The sequence below is a fragment of the Anopheles coluzzii genome, chromosome 2, assembly GCF_943734685.1.
Source record: "Anopheles coluzzii chromosome 2, AcolN3, whole genome shotgun sequence".
Lineage (NCBI taxonomy): Eukaryota > Metazoa > Arthropoda > Insecta > Diptera > Culicidae > Anopheles > Anopheles coluzzii.
The window spans coordinates 116,277,229-116,290,726 of NC_064670.1; the positions used below are offsets into that span (position 1 = coordinate 116,277,229).

General features: G+C 51.8%; 1 protein-coding gene across 10 annotated transcripts in view; it reads right to left on the reverse strand.

Moving 5' to 3' along the window:
• Positions 1 to 1,744: 1,744 nt before the first annotated feature.
• LOC120953676 (PDZ and LIM domain protein Zasp-like) overlaps positions 1,745 to 13,498 on the reverse strand; it is a 46,599-nt gene continuing 34,845 nt past the window's right edge. For 5 of the 10 annotated variants that reach the window (XM_049605915.1, XM_049605916.1, XM_049605913.1 and 2 more), the window contains 6 exons: positions 12,473 to 12,988; positions 9,857 to 10,115; positions 4,958 to 8,816; positions 3,304 to 3,487; positions 2,983 to 3,222; positions 1,745 to 2,901 (listed from right to left, as the gene is read on the reverse strand). In XM_049605915.1, the coding sequence (XP_049461872.1) occupies positions 2,824 to 2,901; positions 2,983 to 3,222; positions 3,304 to 3,487; positions 4,958 to 8,816; positions 9,857 to 10,115; positions 12,473 to 12,988 (5,136 nt within the window). In that variant the 3' untranslated portion in view covers positions 1,745 to 2,823. The remainder of the gene's footprint in view (positions 2,902 to 2,982; positions 3,223 to 3,303; positions 3,488 to 4,957; positions 8,817 to 9,856; positions 10,116 to 12,472; positions 12,989 to 13,498) is intronic. The other 5 variants (XM_049605918.1, XM_049605919.1, XR_007451921.1 and 2 more) reach the window with 4 other exon arrangements.

A 13,498-nucleotide genomic window follows, 5' to 3' on the forward strand; every position in this document is an offset into this window, starting at 1 on the left:
AGAACCGAATGAAACTGCTCGTTTTTTGTGGGGTGGTTGGGGTTTTTATTTTCCTTTCCCTTGAGTCATGGGTCTGAATCACTTTCTAATGATGTCGGTTGATTTATGAATCATCTTTAATCGGCTGAACTGTACGCTGTCATTTCAAGCTAATTGTTACGGACTGTCATATTGCAAATTCTATGTTATATTTATTTCCTTACTTTTGTCGTATTCATGAGCGTTTCGTCGTACAGCATAAGATAATTTATGAACCAGGGACGATACGATTCTTATTATTTGACAATAATAATCACGTCGGAGGAACCAGCGAAAAAGATTGACCTTGTGGCTACCAAGTAAGAATGGTGAAGATCGCTATGTCAAAGAATATGTCTTTTTTTTGTATATGTTGTTGAAATCGAATGGCCATGTGTTTAATGAACACACGTGCCAGTCATTTCATGTAAGATTTTCGCGTGCTTTGAAATGTTACACTGGCTCAGGAGACTGTATTCTGATTTGAACTTATAAACAGACAATGTCAAATCCATTCAAACACGTGCTCGAAACTGCCGCGAAAAATAGTTGCGCAGGAGCACAAACAAGTTTGTATTGGATTCTTATAAAATGGTGGGTAGGCAGATTATGAAAATGAGATAAAATATTTGCAAAAACATTGAAAAAAATTAATTGTAAAAATGTAAAAACAAAAATAGTTTTAAGGTCAAATAGCATCATCACACAAAACACGGAACATTTCTGCAAAGAGCTTTAAGTAGGATTTTTCCCATAATTTACTAAGACATGCATTTTTAAAGCATTTTCAAAGCATTTTTTTCTACTTTTTCGTAGGATTTTTTGGCCGATAAACATAAAATTTTGGCAAACTTCATAAAAACAGAAACATAACATTTATTTTGATACAAAAGATTCAATATTCCCGATTGCTCGAAGGCTCCCGAATATCATGACTAAGCTAATGACCAAAAGCCAATCTTTCGCAGTAGTCCGAGTCAATTGATTTAATTTTTAACGTCACAATAATATACAAAAAACCACTACATATAAAACTATCGCTGCTTAACAAACGCTATGTTTCCGCATTGAAACATTCACGATGTTTCCAAAACATTGGTCTCTTTATTCCGCTGGTTATTTTGTAATAATTGTGCAGTTTAAATTGAAAGCCCTTTTTTGTTACATGTTGTTCTGTTGCATCTTCCATCTCTTTTCCTCGTCTATTTTCTTTTCTCCTCTCCTCCTAACGGTAATGTAGGTAGGTTGTTGCATCCTAAGTTGCTGTTATAAGGTTCCAACAATTACCACTTCGGGCGAAAGAAAGTGTGCTGTTGCAAAGTTACATGTTCCATGTAAAGAACGTTGGTCCGTTTATGCTGTACAAAAATATTTAAATATCCTTAAATTACGAAATTAGGTGCGGTACCGTGGTACAGTCGTCAACTCGTACGATTCAATGCTATGTCCGTCATGGGTTCAAGTCTAGCAAGGACCGTCCCCGCGCAGCAAGGAATAGCAATAATGTCTGCGTGGTACTGAATAAGTCTCAAAAGTCTGTATATGCCGGCCTCACCGTGTAGGTCGTAACGCCAAGTAGAAAAAATATTTAAATTGAAAAAATATTGAAAACAAAATAGCAATAAAACATTCTATCTCACAAGTGACCATTTTGTTCCATCCCTCATACTCCTTCTTTTAATGTTCGGATGTACTAACAGCCAAAAACACACAAACACGACACGACCTCTGTACCTGCTTTTGCCAAGCAATTTACACGGTTTTATTCGTCAGCAACATAGGCCATAAATAAATAAAATTATATTTGTATCACACACAAAGAGAAAAATAAAGTAGCGATGCTTGCGATTCTTCTTCTATAGAATATTCCACGAGTGAAAAATAAAACCTAAGAGAGAGAGAGAGAGATATTAGGGCGCCGTCGGCTGGATGTCCTTTCTGCCGCTGAGTAGCGTAACGTGGCCTCTACTGCTCGAACCGAATGGAGATTTTAACCAGACTAATGGTCCAGCAAAGCAATCAAAACGCCGTTGTGAAGCGTTTCGAACCATCCGAAACACGATCCTCTCAGGTTGTACTACTGTTGAATAGTGAACATAGTTATGCCTAGCAACATCAATGTTTGTAACAGTATAGAATAGAAAGCTCTCTACGGTTCTACAATTAATTTGCAATGTTTCTTAGTAGCGCTCTCTGCACTCTTCTTCGTGGGCGCGAGCGTCGATCTTAACTTCCGTGTCATTAAATCTCATTGTCTACTAACATGTTTGTGCTGCCCTGTTTCATTCTTCATTTAATTTCTCTACAAGTTTAACTCTTTTGTTCTCTCTTGCACACACACACACTCTCATCCCACATTCTACCGTACCTAAACGCTGCACACCATAAGCTAGACGACATTTCTTTTCACGCCGAATGGAAAGAAAGCTTAGCTTCGAAATGTTTCACGCGGGTGCAAAGTTTCACCATCAGTGCAATCGTTTCATTGCGCAAAGTTTCTTGCACGCAATCTACGCTGTTCGCGCGCTCACACACACACACACGTTCCATTTCCGCTGCTTTTCATTGTTTGCGTTTTCGTTTTTCGAGGTCTAACAACAAAAGGGGGTTGTTTGTTTTTTTTTTTGGTTTCGTTCGTGTGTTTTGTGTGCGTTTTTTTTAATGATGCTCTTAGAAAGGGAACTCAAAAAAAAGAAGGACGACGAGAGTGAAAATGATATACCTAAACGCGTTTACGCTCTGCCCGATGGTGATGATGGGCGTCACGCCGCCGCAACAGAAAAACCGGCAACCGGCTCGGCGTGCTTAGCGGGCGTGGTTTTTGCAGAACGGACGGCCACCCTTGGCGAAGAAGCTCTGTCCTTCCAGGTTCTTTTTGCAGCTCTGTGTTGGACAGTTTGGAGAATACGCTTATTAGTGGTGGCTCTATCGAGCTATTGAAGCATTTTGCCCCATGCTACTTACGGTGCAGTTGAAGCACTGGCTGTGGTAGTTGTTGTTCAGCGCCTCCACCCACTTGTCGCCGGCCTCGACGGGGAACCCGCACGCGAAGCACTTGGTCGTGAACAGATCGTTCCAGTCCTTCTCGCAGTAGGGATCGCCCTCCTCCAGGAAGAACGGGCTGTTGCCGAACTGCTTGCCACAGTACGTGCACTTGAAGCACTCCGGATGGAACTGCTTGCCGATGGCATTCAGGCAATCGCCCTGTGAGAGTGTAGACAACAACAAAAGGTGCATTAATGTCCAGACAATTCATTGAAACGAAAACCGCTTGAAGACACTCACCTTAACTCTGCCATTGCACTTCGAGCACAGTGGGGCCAAGAACTCCTCGAAGCAGTACTCGCAGTACAGATCGCCCTTCTCCTCGACGAACCCAATGTCAGCGAGCGGACGCTTGCAGTTGGCGTTGTGGCAGATGAAGTGATCCGGGCACCAGATGCGTCCCAGCGCCGTAATGAACGGTCCTCTGTAGGGAAGCAAAGTGTTTTTCATTGTGTTAGCAGTGCCATGCTCTCGCAAGTCCATCGTTAATCACCCACAGTTTATACACACACAACTCAAACCACCACCACAAGAAGAGTGATAAAAAGCGTTCACCGGGACGGCTCGAATCCCGGCAGCGCCGCGTACTTACGTAACGATCTTGTGATCACACACGTTACAGATCGGATTCTTGTCCTTGAGCAGGGCCAGCGCACTACCGTTCGCTACCGGATCCTGTTCCTGCGGTTGTGTCGCTGTACTGTCGCGCTGCATTTGTTTCTTGTCGTGCGGTGCAGCAACATTGTTATTGCGCTCGACGTACGAGCGTCGGTCGCGTGCGTGTGACGTCAGCTCGGAACTTACTTTGCGCCCGTTGATCGGGGCCTGCGACCCATTCATGTCCGTGGCGTGGTTGTTGCTGTTCTTCGGGCGCAGTATAACCTTACCGAGCTCGGACGCTGCCAGTGGCGCCACTGGAACGGTGATTTGGGTCGAGTACACGCTGAGATCATGCTGTCCGTTGGGTGGGAAAGCGGCTTGCTTGGACGGTACCGCAGCCGTGCCATTTGTGTACGGCGGTACGGGCTTGGGTTCGTCGCCTGCTTTGCCGTTGGTGTTAGCAAGCGGAAAGCCACCCGCACGGTGGCCGATGGTGGGCGCCGGCGTGCCATTGCTGTGCTGTAGATTTTCCTTGTTCTTTGTCCGCACGCTGGCGTCCGTTTTGCGGAGTCTGGCTTCGAGCATGTCCTTCAGCACGCTGGACGCTTGCTTGCGGTAGTCGGCGTTGTTGCTCATGCAGGCCAGCTTGCTTACCGAGCTGTCTAGCAGCAGGGTGGCGTGGTCGACCTCCTCGATGCGCGGACCAGCGGCTACGTTTGGTTAGTGGGCACAGCGAGAAAAACGGAGACAAAGAAAAACAAAATGCAAAACAAACACATCAAAACAACACTCAAAGCTGTTAGACATTGTGGTTAGGAAAAACAAAGTAAATAAAATTCATGCTTAAACTTAGAAACTAAAAAGTAAGAGGGGTTAGAGAAGCTATAAAAGAGACAAGTAATGACAGCATTCTTAAGGACAACGTACATTGTCCGTACTCGCTAATGTAATTTCGATTTTCACTAGCGCATCTGGCGGCGGCAGGTGGAAGCTTTTTAGTGAAAATCGGAACTACGCTAGCGAGGACGTACAACGTAGCCCTGCTTTTACACCTATACCTGTAAAAGTAAAACGATCAAGCAACAACTCTTAGCATTACTCTTAACTTCATAACACGCTGTAAAGGTCTTATTCTTTTTCGTCAGAAGGTCGACCACGAATTCCTGTATCTTCCAATGCTTCTGTACATCCTTTTCACACAAAGATCATGCAAAAACCACACATCAACACCAAACAAACTGCAACATCATAAGACACACAAACACTCCAATAGTAGCGTTGGAGAATATCACACCTGATCTGCTGCTGGCAGCATCCGCACAGCGGCACACGGCCGCCCGGTCCGACCGCCTTGTTCATCACGCCCCGTCCGCGGTTGGGGGCCGACGTCGAGCACGCGGCCCGTCCCTTGTTGAACGAGTTCGTACCTGCGCGATCAGTGGAACGGTCAGTATTCGGGTTGAGCGTGGGTCGGTTAAGAAAGTCAAGGAAAGCCGTGCTGTTACTGCGGCTGGACGGCTTGCTGGCGGGCTGCGAGCCGGCGGGCGCCGCACCGTTCGCGGGGGGCGCCGCCACGGCCGCCGGAGCAGCCGCCGGCTGCGGTGGCAGTTGCGGTGGCCACGATTGGATTAGCTTTTGCGTGTCGCTGCGCGTGTCCGGCTCGGCGCCGTCGTCCTCCTCGCGCATCGGCGGCAGCGGGGGCATCGGGCCGGCACCGATGATGAACTCGTTGAACTGCGCCTTGAACGAGCTCGGGCTAACGCAGTCCGGCCGGGTGGCCGGCTTCGGCGGCAGCAGTACGCTTGCCTTGCGCGCGCTAATGTGCGGGAAGTGATCGACAAACTCCTCCGAGAACAGGTCCGTCGACGGGAAGGTGGTCGGTGGCGGGGCCGGTTTCGGTGTGGGCGGCTCCACGTGACGGATCGGGGCCGGCGGGGCGGCCTTCTTCGGCGGTGCAATCTGTCGCTTCTGCTGCTCTTCCTGCAGCTGCTGGATGAGGGCGGCTTGCTCGGCCTGCTGCTCCTTCTGCTGCTGCTCCTTCTGCTCCTGCTCGGTCGGCTGGGGCGGCAGATTGAGGGCCTCGTCCTGGCCCGAGAAGCGGCGCGTCTGCTGCGCCACAAAGCCCTTCTGGGGCGCCTCGTCCTCCTTGATTTTGGAAGAATATCGTGAGCTTTCGCTGGGTGCGTTGCGCGACACCGACTGGTTGCGGCTACTAGACTCATGCTCCTCTACGAAGCGCGTGCGCTTTTGGATCAACGCATTGCCTACCTGCTGGGCGCTCTGAATCGCCCGTTCCGCGGACGCTTCCTCCCTGGTCATGCGTTGCTGCTGCTGCTGCTGCTGTTGCTCCGTAGTCACGCTGCTACTCATCGTTACCTGTTCGTGCGTGACCTCCTGATGTTGCTGCTGGTGCTGCTGCTGCTGCACGACACTGCTGCGCCCGAAGCGCTGCGTCGCCTCGAGATGCAGCTGCTCCTGCATCTTCTTCTGAATGTCCGCCGGCACGTGGTCCTTGTTCGCGTACCACGGCACACCGTGCAGCTTACCCATCGACAGGTACAGGCCCGACTCCACCGGTATGCCTTCCCGGGACGGTGGTACGTGCGGCTTCAGCGGGTTCGGCGGCGGCCCAAACGCCGGCGACTTGGTGCGGCTCGGCTGGGGCGTCGTGTGGCCATCGAACTGCTTCACCTCCGCGAAGTACTCCTCGAACCCGAGCTGGTGCTGGTAGTACGGGATGCTGGTCGCGTGCTTCGTCAGGATGAGCGACGGCGTGAACGACTGCCCGCGGTCGATGACACCTTTGTGGGCGAGACGCGCGTGAGCACTGTGGTACTGGGCCAGCTCGGCGTCCAGCTCCGGAGCTGCCCCAGTAACGACCGGGATGTTGCGGTTCTGGATGGTGGTGTACGGCGTGGCGGGCGGCTTATTTACAGGCCGGCCGGGCGGTTTCGCCACCGGCTTCGACAGGGCGGCAGTGTGCGAGTGTGTATTTACAAAGGCCAGCGGAACGTTCGTGCGCAGCTCCTCGGGCTCGGGCGTGCGCGGTGGGTTCTGCGTCGGCAGGTTGAACCACTTGCGCTGGTAGGGTGGGATCTCGGCCGGATGGTTGAGGGGTGATTTGGTTTCGCGCCGCAGTGCCAGCGAGTAGTGCTCCGGGGGGTGTGCATCGTGACCGGGGTAGAGCGGTTCCTTCGCGGTGACGGTGGTGACGGTTGGCTTCGGTGCCGGAGGGTTCGTCGCTTGCGCAGTGTCGGCAGAGCCGCTGCCGCCCGAGCCGCGCCGGCTGTCCTGGCGGCTCTCGAGCGTCGCGGTCGAGCTGCGGCGACTCTCCACCACCGCCGCTGCCGCAGTGGCCACCGTCGAGGCCCGGCGGACCTCCTCCGCCGTGGCCACCTTGGAGCTGCGACGAACACTCTCCACCGCCACCACCGAGCTGCGGCGTGAGCTCTCCCCCCGTTCCGGCTCTTCCGGCGGCACCTCCCGTATCTCGGGCACCACCGGGACGAACGGTTTCGGCGTACGGTTGCCGCCCACGTTCGCGAACGCCGAACACTGGCGGTCCGGATCGACCGGCACCGACGGCTGCTCCCGCACCATGTCCTGGTACACGTCCGAGCTCCGGTCGAACCGCACCTCGCTGAACGGGGTGTACGGGCGGTCCGAGGCCGTCGCCAGCGCGTCCATCATCGAGAGCCGTCCGCTCGGCACCGGCAGGTCCTCCATCTGCGACGGTATCTCGCGCCCGAACTGCTGAAACGGAGTGTACGGAGCGGTCTTGAGCGCCTCCACGAACGGGGACTCGTTGCGCATCGCCGAGATCTTCTCGCTCCGGATCGGTTCCATCGAGTGGGGAGGCGGAAAGTAGGGTTGCGTTTCGGCCGGCAGCGGCACCACCGGCACGTAGTGCGGCGGGAAGCGCTGCGAGCGGGCGGTCGAGGTCGCGAGCAGCCTCGCCATCACCTCGCCGCGCCGCGGCACATCGAGCGGCGGGCCGACCGGCAGCGGCGCCGGCTCCGGCTCCGGCTGCTGGCCGAGCCGCCGCTCGAGCGCGTCGACCTGCCGCCGCAGCGCCTCCAGCTGGCGCATCTTCGTTTCCTCCTGCTCGCGCCGGTACGCCTCGTTGCGCGAGCGCATAAAGTTCGCCTGCTCGATCTGGTCCGCGGTCAGGTGGATCGGATCGGGCGGCGCAACGCAGAGCGCCTGTACCAGCGCCGACTGCCACTGCTTGGGCGTCGGGTTCGGTATGGCGGACGGGGGCAGCTGCGGTGGCTCGGTCGGCGGCACCGCGGGCAGCGTGTAGTGGGGCGGCTCCTCGGTCCGGCGCCGGGCCGCCTCGGCCATCTCCTCCTCGAGCGCCCGCCGGCGGGCCTCCTTCTCCTGCTCGGCCCGCACGTACCGCTCCAGCTCGCGGCCATAGTCGACGAACTCGACGCGCTTCGGGGGCCGGTCGGGATCGGCGGCCGCCGTTGCCGCCGCCTGCTGCTGCTGCTGCTCCGGTGGTTGCTGCACCACTTGCTCTTCCTCCTCCACCTCCTCCTCCTCCTCGGGTGGCGGATCGCGGAAGACGAAGTGCGTGTAGGACGCGTCGGACATGGCGCCCGTACTTGCCTGTGCGCTGCGCTGGCCGGACGAGAACGGCCGCTCCAGCTCGTACTGGGGCGTGTCGTAGTACGTCACGATCGGCTGCGAGCACTGCGTCTGGTACATCCGGTACTCCTCGGACGAGGCCGAGTTGGCCGTCGTCGTCGTCGCGGTGGTCGTCGTCGTCATGCCGAACGAATCAGACAGCTCTTCATCCTCTTGGTGCTGCTGCTCGGTTTCCTCCTGCCGGTGGCACAGTTCCGGCGCCGACTTGCTCTGTTGCTGCTGCTGCTGCTGCTGGCCGGCTGCGTCGTCCGGTGGCGTTTTCGATTTTTCCTTCACCTTCATCGGCGGCACGACCGTGATCGGTTTGATCACGACGCGCTGCGTCTCGGGCGGCGGTATGTAGATCGGCGTCGCCGTCGGTATCGTGTCCACCACCTCCGGCTTCGGCGGCCAGGCAAAGACGGGCGCGGGCGATTCGCTTCGCTCCCGTGCCCCGTCGTCCGCTTCCCCTTCCGCCTTTTCTTCGGACTCGTGTTCTGCCGGCTCTTGCTCCGTGCCACCATCTTATTCGTTGTTGCCACATTTCCGTTGAATGCCCCGAGATGCGACGCGCGTTTTTTTTGTGTTTGTTTCCAGCGTGGCCATGTTTTTTTTTTTACAATTGTCACCGCAGTGTGTTAGTCGTCAAGCAGTAAGCGAGTGGTGCACAGTGGTGCAAAGTGCATTCGTTACAAAACGGCCCAAAAGCAATGAAGGGTTTTTGCGAGAGAACAAAACCACACAGCGAAGCACAGCGGGACGAGTGAGACGTATCGAGTGAGATAGAAAAGAAAACGGCACAGGAAGAGAAAGAAAAGAAAGAAAGCGGGATAGATGCAAAGCGTTTCAAGACACACGCAAAGACACACATGATAACAGAAAAGGGATGGCATGGATACAAGGGCAAACGGAAAGACGCGCGCGCGGCAGCTCCCGGCTAGTGCTTTAGTGGGCAGGGTTTTGGCAGAGCGCAGACCATGGTTCAGGCCACGGACACAGTACCTCGGAAGTTAAAGGTTGGCTTCCTGCCCAGGAACTGGCTCTTCGCTGCACCGCGTTGTTCGATGGTTGTTCGATGAAGGTTGGGTGTAGGGGTCGGAAGATGTGAGATGGTTTTGGTTGGTTTTTGTATCGATTTTCAACGCGTTTTTTACAATTTGATTTTTTGATGATTGCGTTTCATTACATAGAATTGCGCGCGATGCGATGGGAAATGGTGGAAATGGAAATACGAAAAATGAAGGCCGTGAATAACACACCAAAATAGTGAAAAAAAGACACGAACTCTTTACAAACGATTGTGATTGTCTACTAAGTACTCCTCCTGTCTCCTCCAACAATCTCTCCCACATTATCACTCGCATACAACCAGACCGCTCAGGATGTTCGTGGAAATAATCGGTTAAAACATATGGCGTAGGATTTTGTGTATGTTTTTTTTAGATAACCACAATCAAAAATGACAACAAAGGGTAAGGTGTAAAAACAAAACGGGAGGGGTGGAAAGAAGAATAAAAACAACAAGAGAAAAATAACAGCGAAAGCATAGTAATTTAGTAACAACCTTGTGGAGTGGGCACGGAAGCCGGTGCCATGGCTGGGGCAGCCATCGGGGCCGGTGCTGGGGCGGCCGCCATCGGGGCCGGGGCCGGCGCCGCCATCGGAGCGGGCTGGGCCGGCGGGGCGCCGACAAGGGCGGCCGAGAAGGGCGTCGGGACGCTGCCGGCCACCGGCGGGTACGAGGCCGGCGGCTGGACCTGGGCCAGCGGGCTCACCGGGAGCGGGGCGCCGAACGGCTTCGGCGTAATGTTGTTCTGGTTCACCTGGGAAGAGAGCGAAGAGGTTGGAACGTTTTTTTAATTTACTTTTTAATTTGATGCAACGTTAACTGTTATTATGTTTTTCACTGTTTCTTCTGCGATATTTTGAAGTTAACTTTTCACATTCAATGTGACAACTCGAACGATTTCGTAGAAGAAAAAAATCTTCTGAAGTTTATGAATTTACGTCATTTCTAGGCAAATTGGGTCTAAATTGTGAAGAATTGTAAATACATTTATTTACAAACTATTGTTTTAAAAAACAGTTGCTCAATATATTAATGATACAACTGTATAAAAGATTCAAAATTAAGAGAACTGTACTATCTCTAAAATTGGTTTGACCAGCTTTGTCCTTTTTGCCCGACTACACATTTGTAGTACATCAAAATATGATAGGATTATTACGACTTAACCTACAAGAAAAGGTAATGGTAAATTATCCTATTAATCTTATGGTTACTATTGAATTCCAGTTAGCCAAAACTAAATTGTAGTTTACTGATCAATAAGACTAAAATGTAACCTTAAATTTGGTACTTTGTTTTTTTTTTTTAATTTAACCGTAGAGTGCTTAATAAGTATCCCATTATAAACCCATTGGTGTCCAGCGTTTGAAATTTCATACGCAAAATACTCCGTTTTTGGTAAGCGATTTCCTATGAAATTAAACTGATTAGCATATTGAACATGATAGAAGCTGATATCTTAAGAGTGCTTTTTGTCAAAAGTGTTTTTGTTGTTTTTGTTGCGTTTGAAGACCGCAAAGATCGAGGGAAATAAAACAAAATGTAAAAGTGAGTAACAGTGATGAGATGACGTCGTTTTCTATTTAAAAACAACATTTTTTTTATATTTTGTGACAAACCCAAACAAGGCAAGTATTAGACGAGATATTAAGCACAATATTTGAAGAAAATAGTAAAACCGATTTAAAATTGGTGTTTACTTTTAAGCTACTTTAAGGCCCTCTTAGTGACTCTGAAGCCAATATTTTTTTTAAATTTTTTACTCCCTTTTTCAAACGATTTTTTTTCGATTTAAAAAAAAATACAATGCTCAGAACGATAATCTACCGAAAGAAATCGAAATGTTAGGTCTTGGTGCAAAACTAGCCAAGACATTGGCAAAGAATTGTGAAAAAGCGTAGGTATGTACCATCGATTTATTGAGCAACCGTATGTCCAATGTTATTCGACCAATTCAGATGCTAACACGATCGATAAAGCTGCTTTAAAATGAAAGAAAACGAAGCTTCGTTGCAAAGTGCAGCTCAAGGTAAACATTGGCTCGTTTGGTCACGTGACCCGAAGGCACGCCTGACACCTGAAACACCTGCAACCTGGTGAACACAAATAAGCATGATCGAACTCACTGCCCCCTCAAAGGATCAGGTGACAGGCACGGTAGCGTCACAGGTTGCCACGTGCCCCCCCTGCAACACACCCCCTTTCCCCCCTCCCCCTCCCCTCACAACGATCACAGCTCAATCATCGGTCGATCAGTGGTGCAGCAGCAAACTCGGTCGCACGCTCGAAAACCCCTTTCGCACCACAATCCGTTTGGCGACGACACAAATAAATCGATTATATTTTTAATTACATGCCAGTTTCTTCTCGGCCATTTGGGGTGGAATGTACTCATGCCCTCCCACCGCCACCTGCAACGTCCCACAACGTCCTCCGCGCGGGACGAGGGCAAAACCTCCGCACTAAAAAGAAAAAATGCAATTTCAATGCATTTCCGTCCCACCCAAGACGGATCCGCTTTGGGTCACTGCTCGGTAAACATCGCGTAGGGGGGAGGGGGTGGTGAAGGAAGACAGAAGGTTCACATCCGTGTCACGCACTCAGTCCCGCGCCGCAGCAGACACACATCTTACAATGTAAAAAGTGCGAAGGAGAGAGGGAGAGAAGGCGGAGGGCGCGTGAAAAACGCGTGACGTACGTAAGCCGCAAATTGGATCGGTGCCGCCAATTGCAATCAAGTCGTGATCGCGATTCGCCTTCGAGATCGATCGTCGAGTGCTATTGTTCGCTTATGTAAAAGTAGCACGTACACACACGCACGCACGCACAAGCACACACACACACACACTTTTCTGTCCCTCTGTCACTGCACTCTCGCATCCTTTCTTTGTTGAATCGATTGGTGGTCCATTTTCACGTTAAACTGAATGTCATTTTCTTATTAGAATCTTCCATTTGCTACTCTTCGATGAACTTTCGTTGATATCTCAATGTATTAGTGGTTATTGGAAGCAATTTTCTGTATCCTAAACATCACTTCACAACATCAACTCACTCCGAAAAGAAAAGGCAAACCCGCACACACACACACACATGCACACTATCACTTACCTTGTAGGTGGAGTTCTTGCCCGGCGGAAGTACACTGCGAATGACGCGTCCTCCCATCGTCTGGTAGTAAAAGCCGTAGTCGTTTTGCGTAACCGTACCATCGGTCTGCTCACTATCGGCGGTCGCGGCCGGGGCGGCCAACCCATTTGCCCCGAACACGAGCGGTGCGCTCGCGTCGGTCTGTGGCGGGGCTGGCGGCACTTCCGGTCCGGGCTCCTGGAGTGTGCACTCCTCCATCGTTAGTAGTGGCGGCGGGGGCGGCAGGGGCGGAGACGCTGGGCAGACGGGATACGCGTTACCGGATAGCTCGCTGGCGTTGCTACCGTTGCTGTTGCTGCTGTGGCTACGATCGATCAGCTCGTTCTCGCTGCTGGTGCGCGAATGCAGCGGGGACACCTTGTTCGATTGCACCGGCGATAGCGAGCTCGAGTTGCAGTAGCCGCTCGACGAAGTCGTGCTGCTCGATCGTGAGTGGGACGGCGAATGGCTCAGCGGCCCGAGGCTGGTGTGTGTGCCCTACGGTGTGTGCGCGCGTGTGTTTTCGTTTTCATCGGCGGTGCAGGCAACCGCGAAAACCACGGCAAGTGTCGCGCACGCGTCATTCGTCAGTCCCACACGTCAGCAGCGGCCCGCCAGCAACGTCAGCCGAGCCGGGTTTTTTTTTCGGCGAGCCATCGCGAGTTGTTGCATAAGCGGGAAAAGCACACACACACACACACACACGCAGAAAAACAAGCACAATGCATGCAAAACAACGATCAGCCACAAACGTAAAAAAAGAAAAAGAAAACAAAGCAAACACTCGAGTTAAGATATAAAAGGGAAACATGCGATTCGAGGGGCCGTTTCGGAAGGAAACGAGTAGACGTTTTGCTTGCGACAGGACACACCGTTTGACACACTTGTCCTCGGGTAGGGCTAGTCTGTTTTTACTGGTTGTTTTTTTTTTCTTGCTGGGTAAAAAACAGTACATTTTTGAAGAAAGATAACATAACGAAGTGGCGCCACCGTCAGCATTCGTAACGC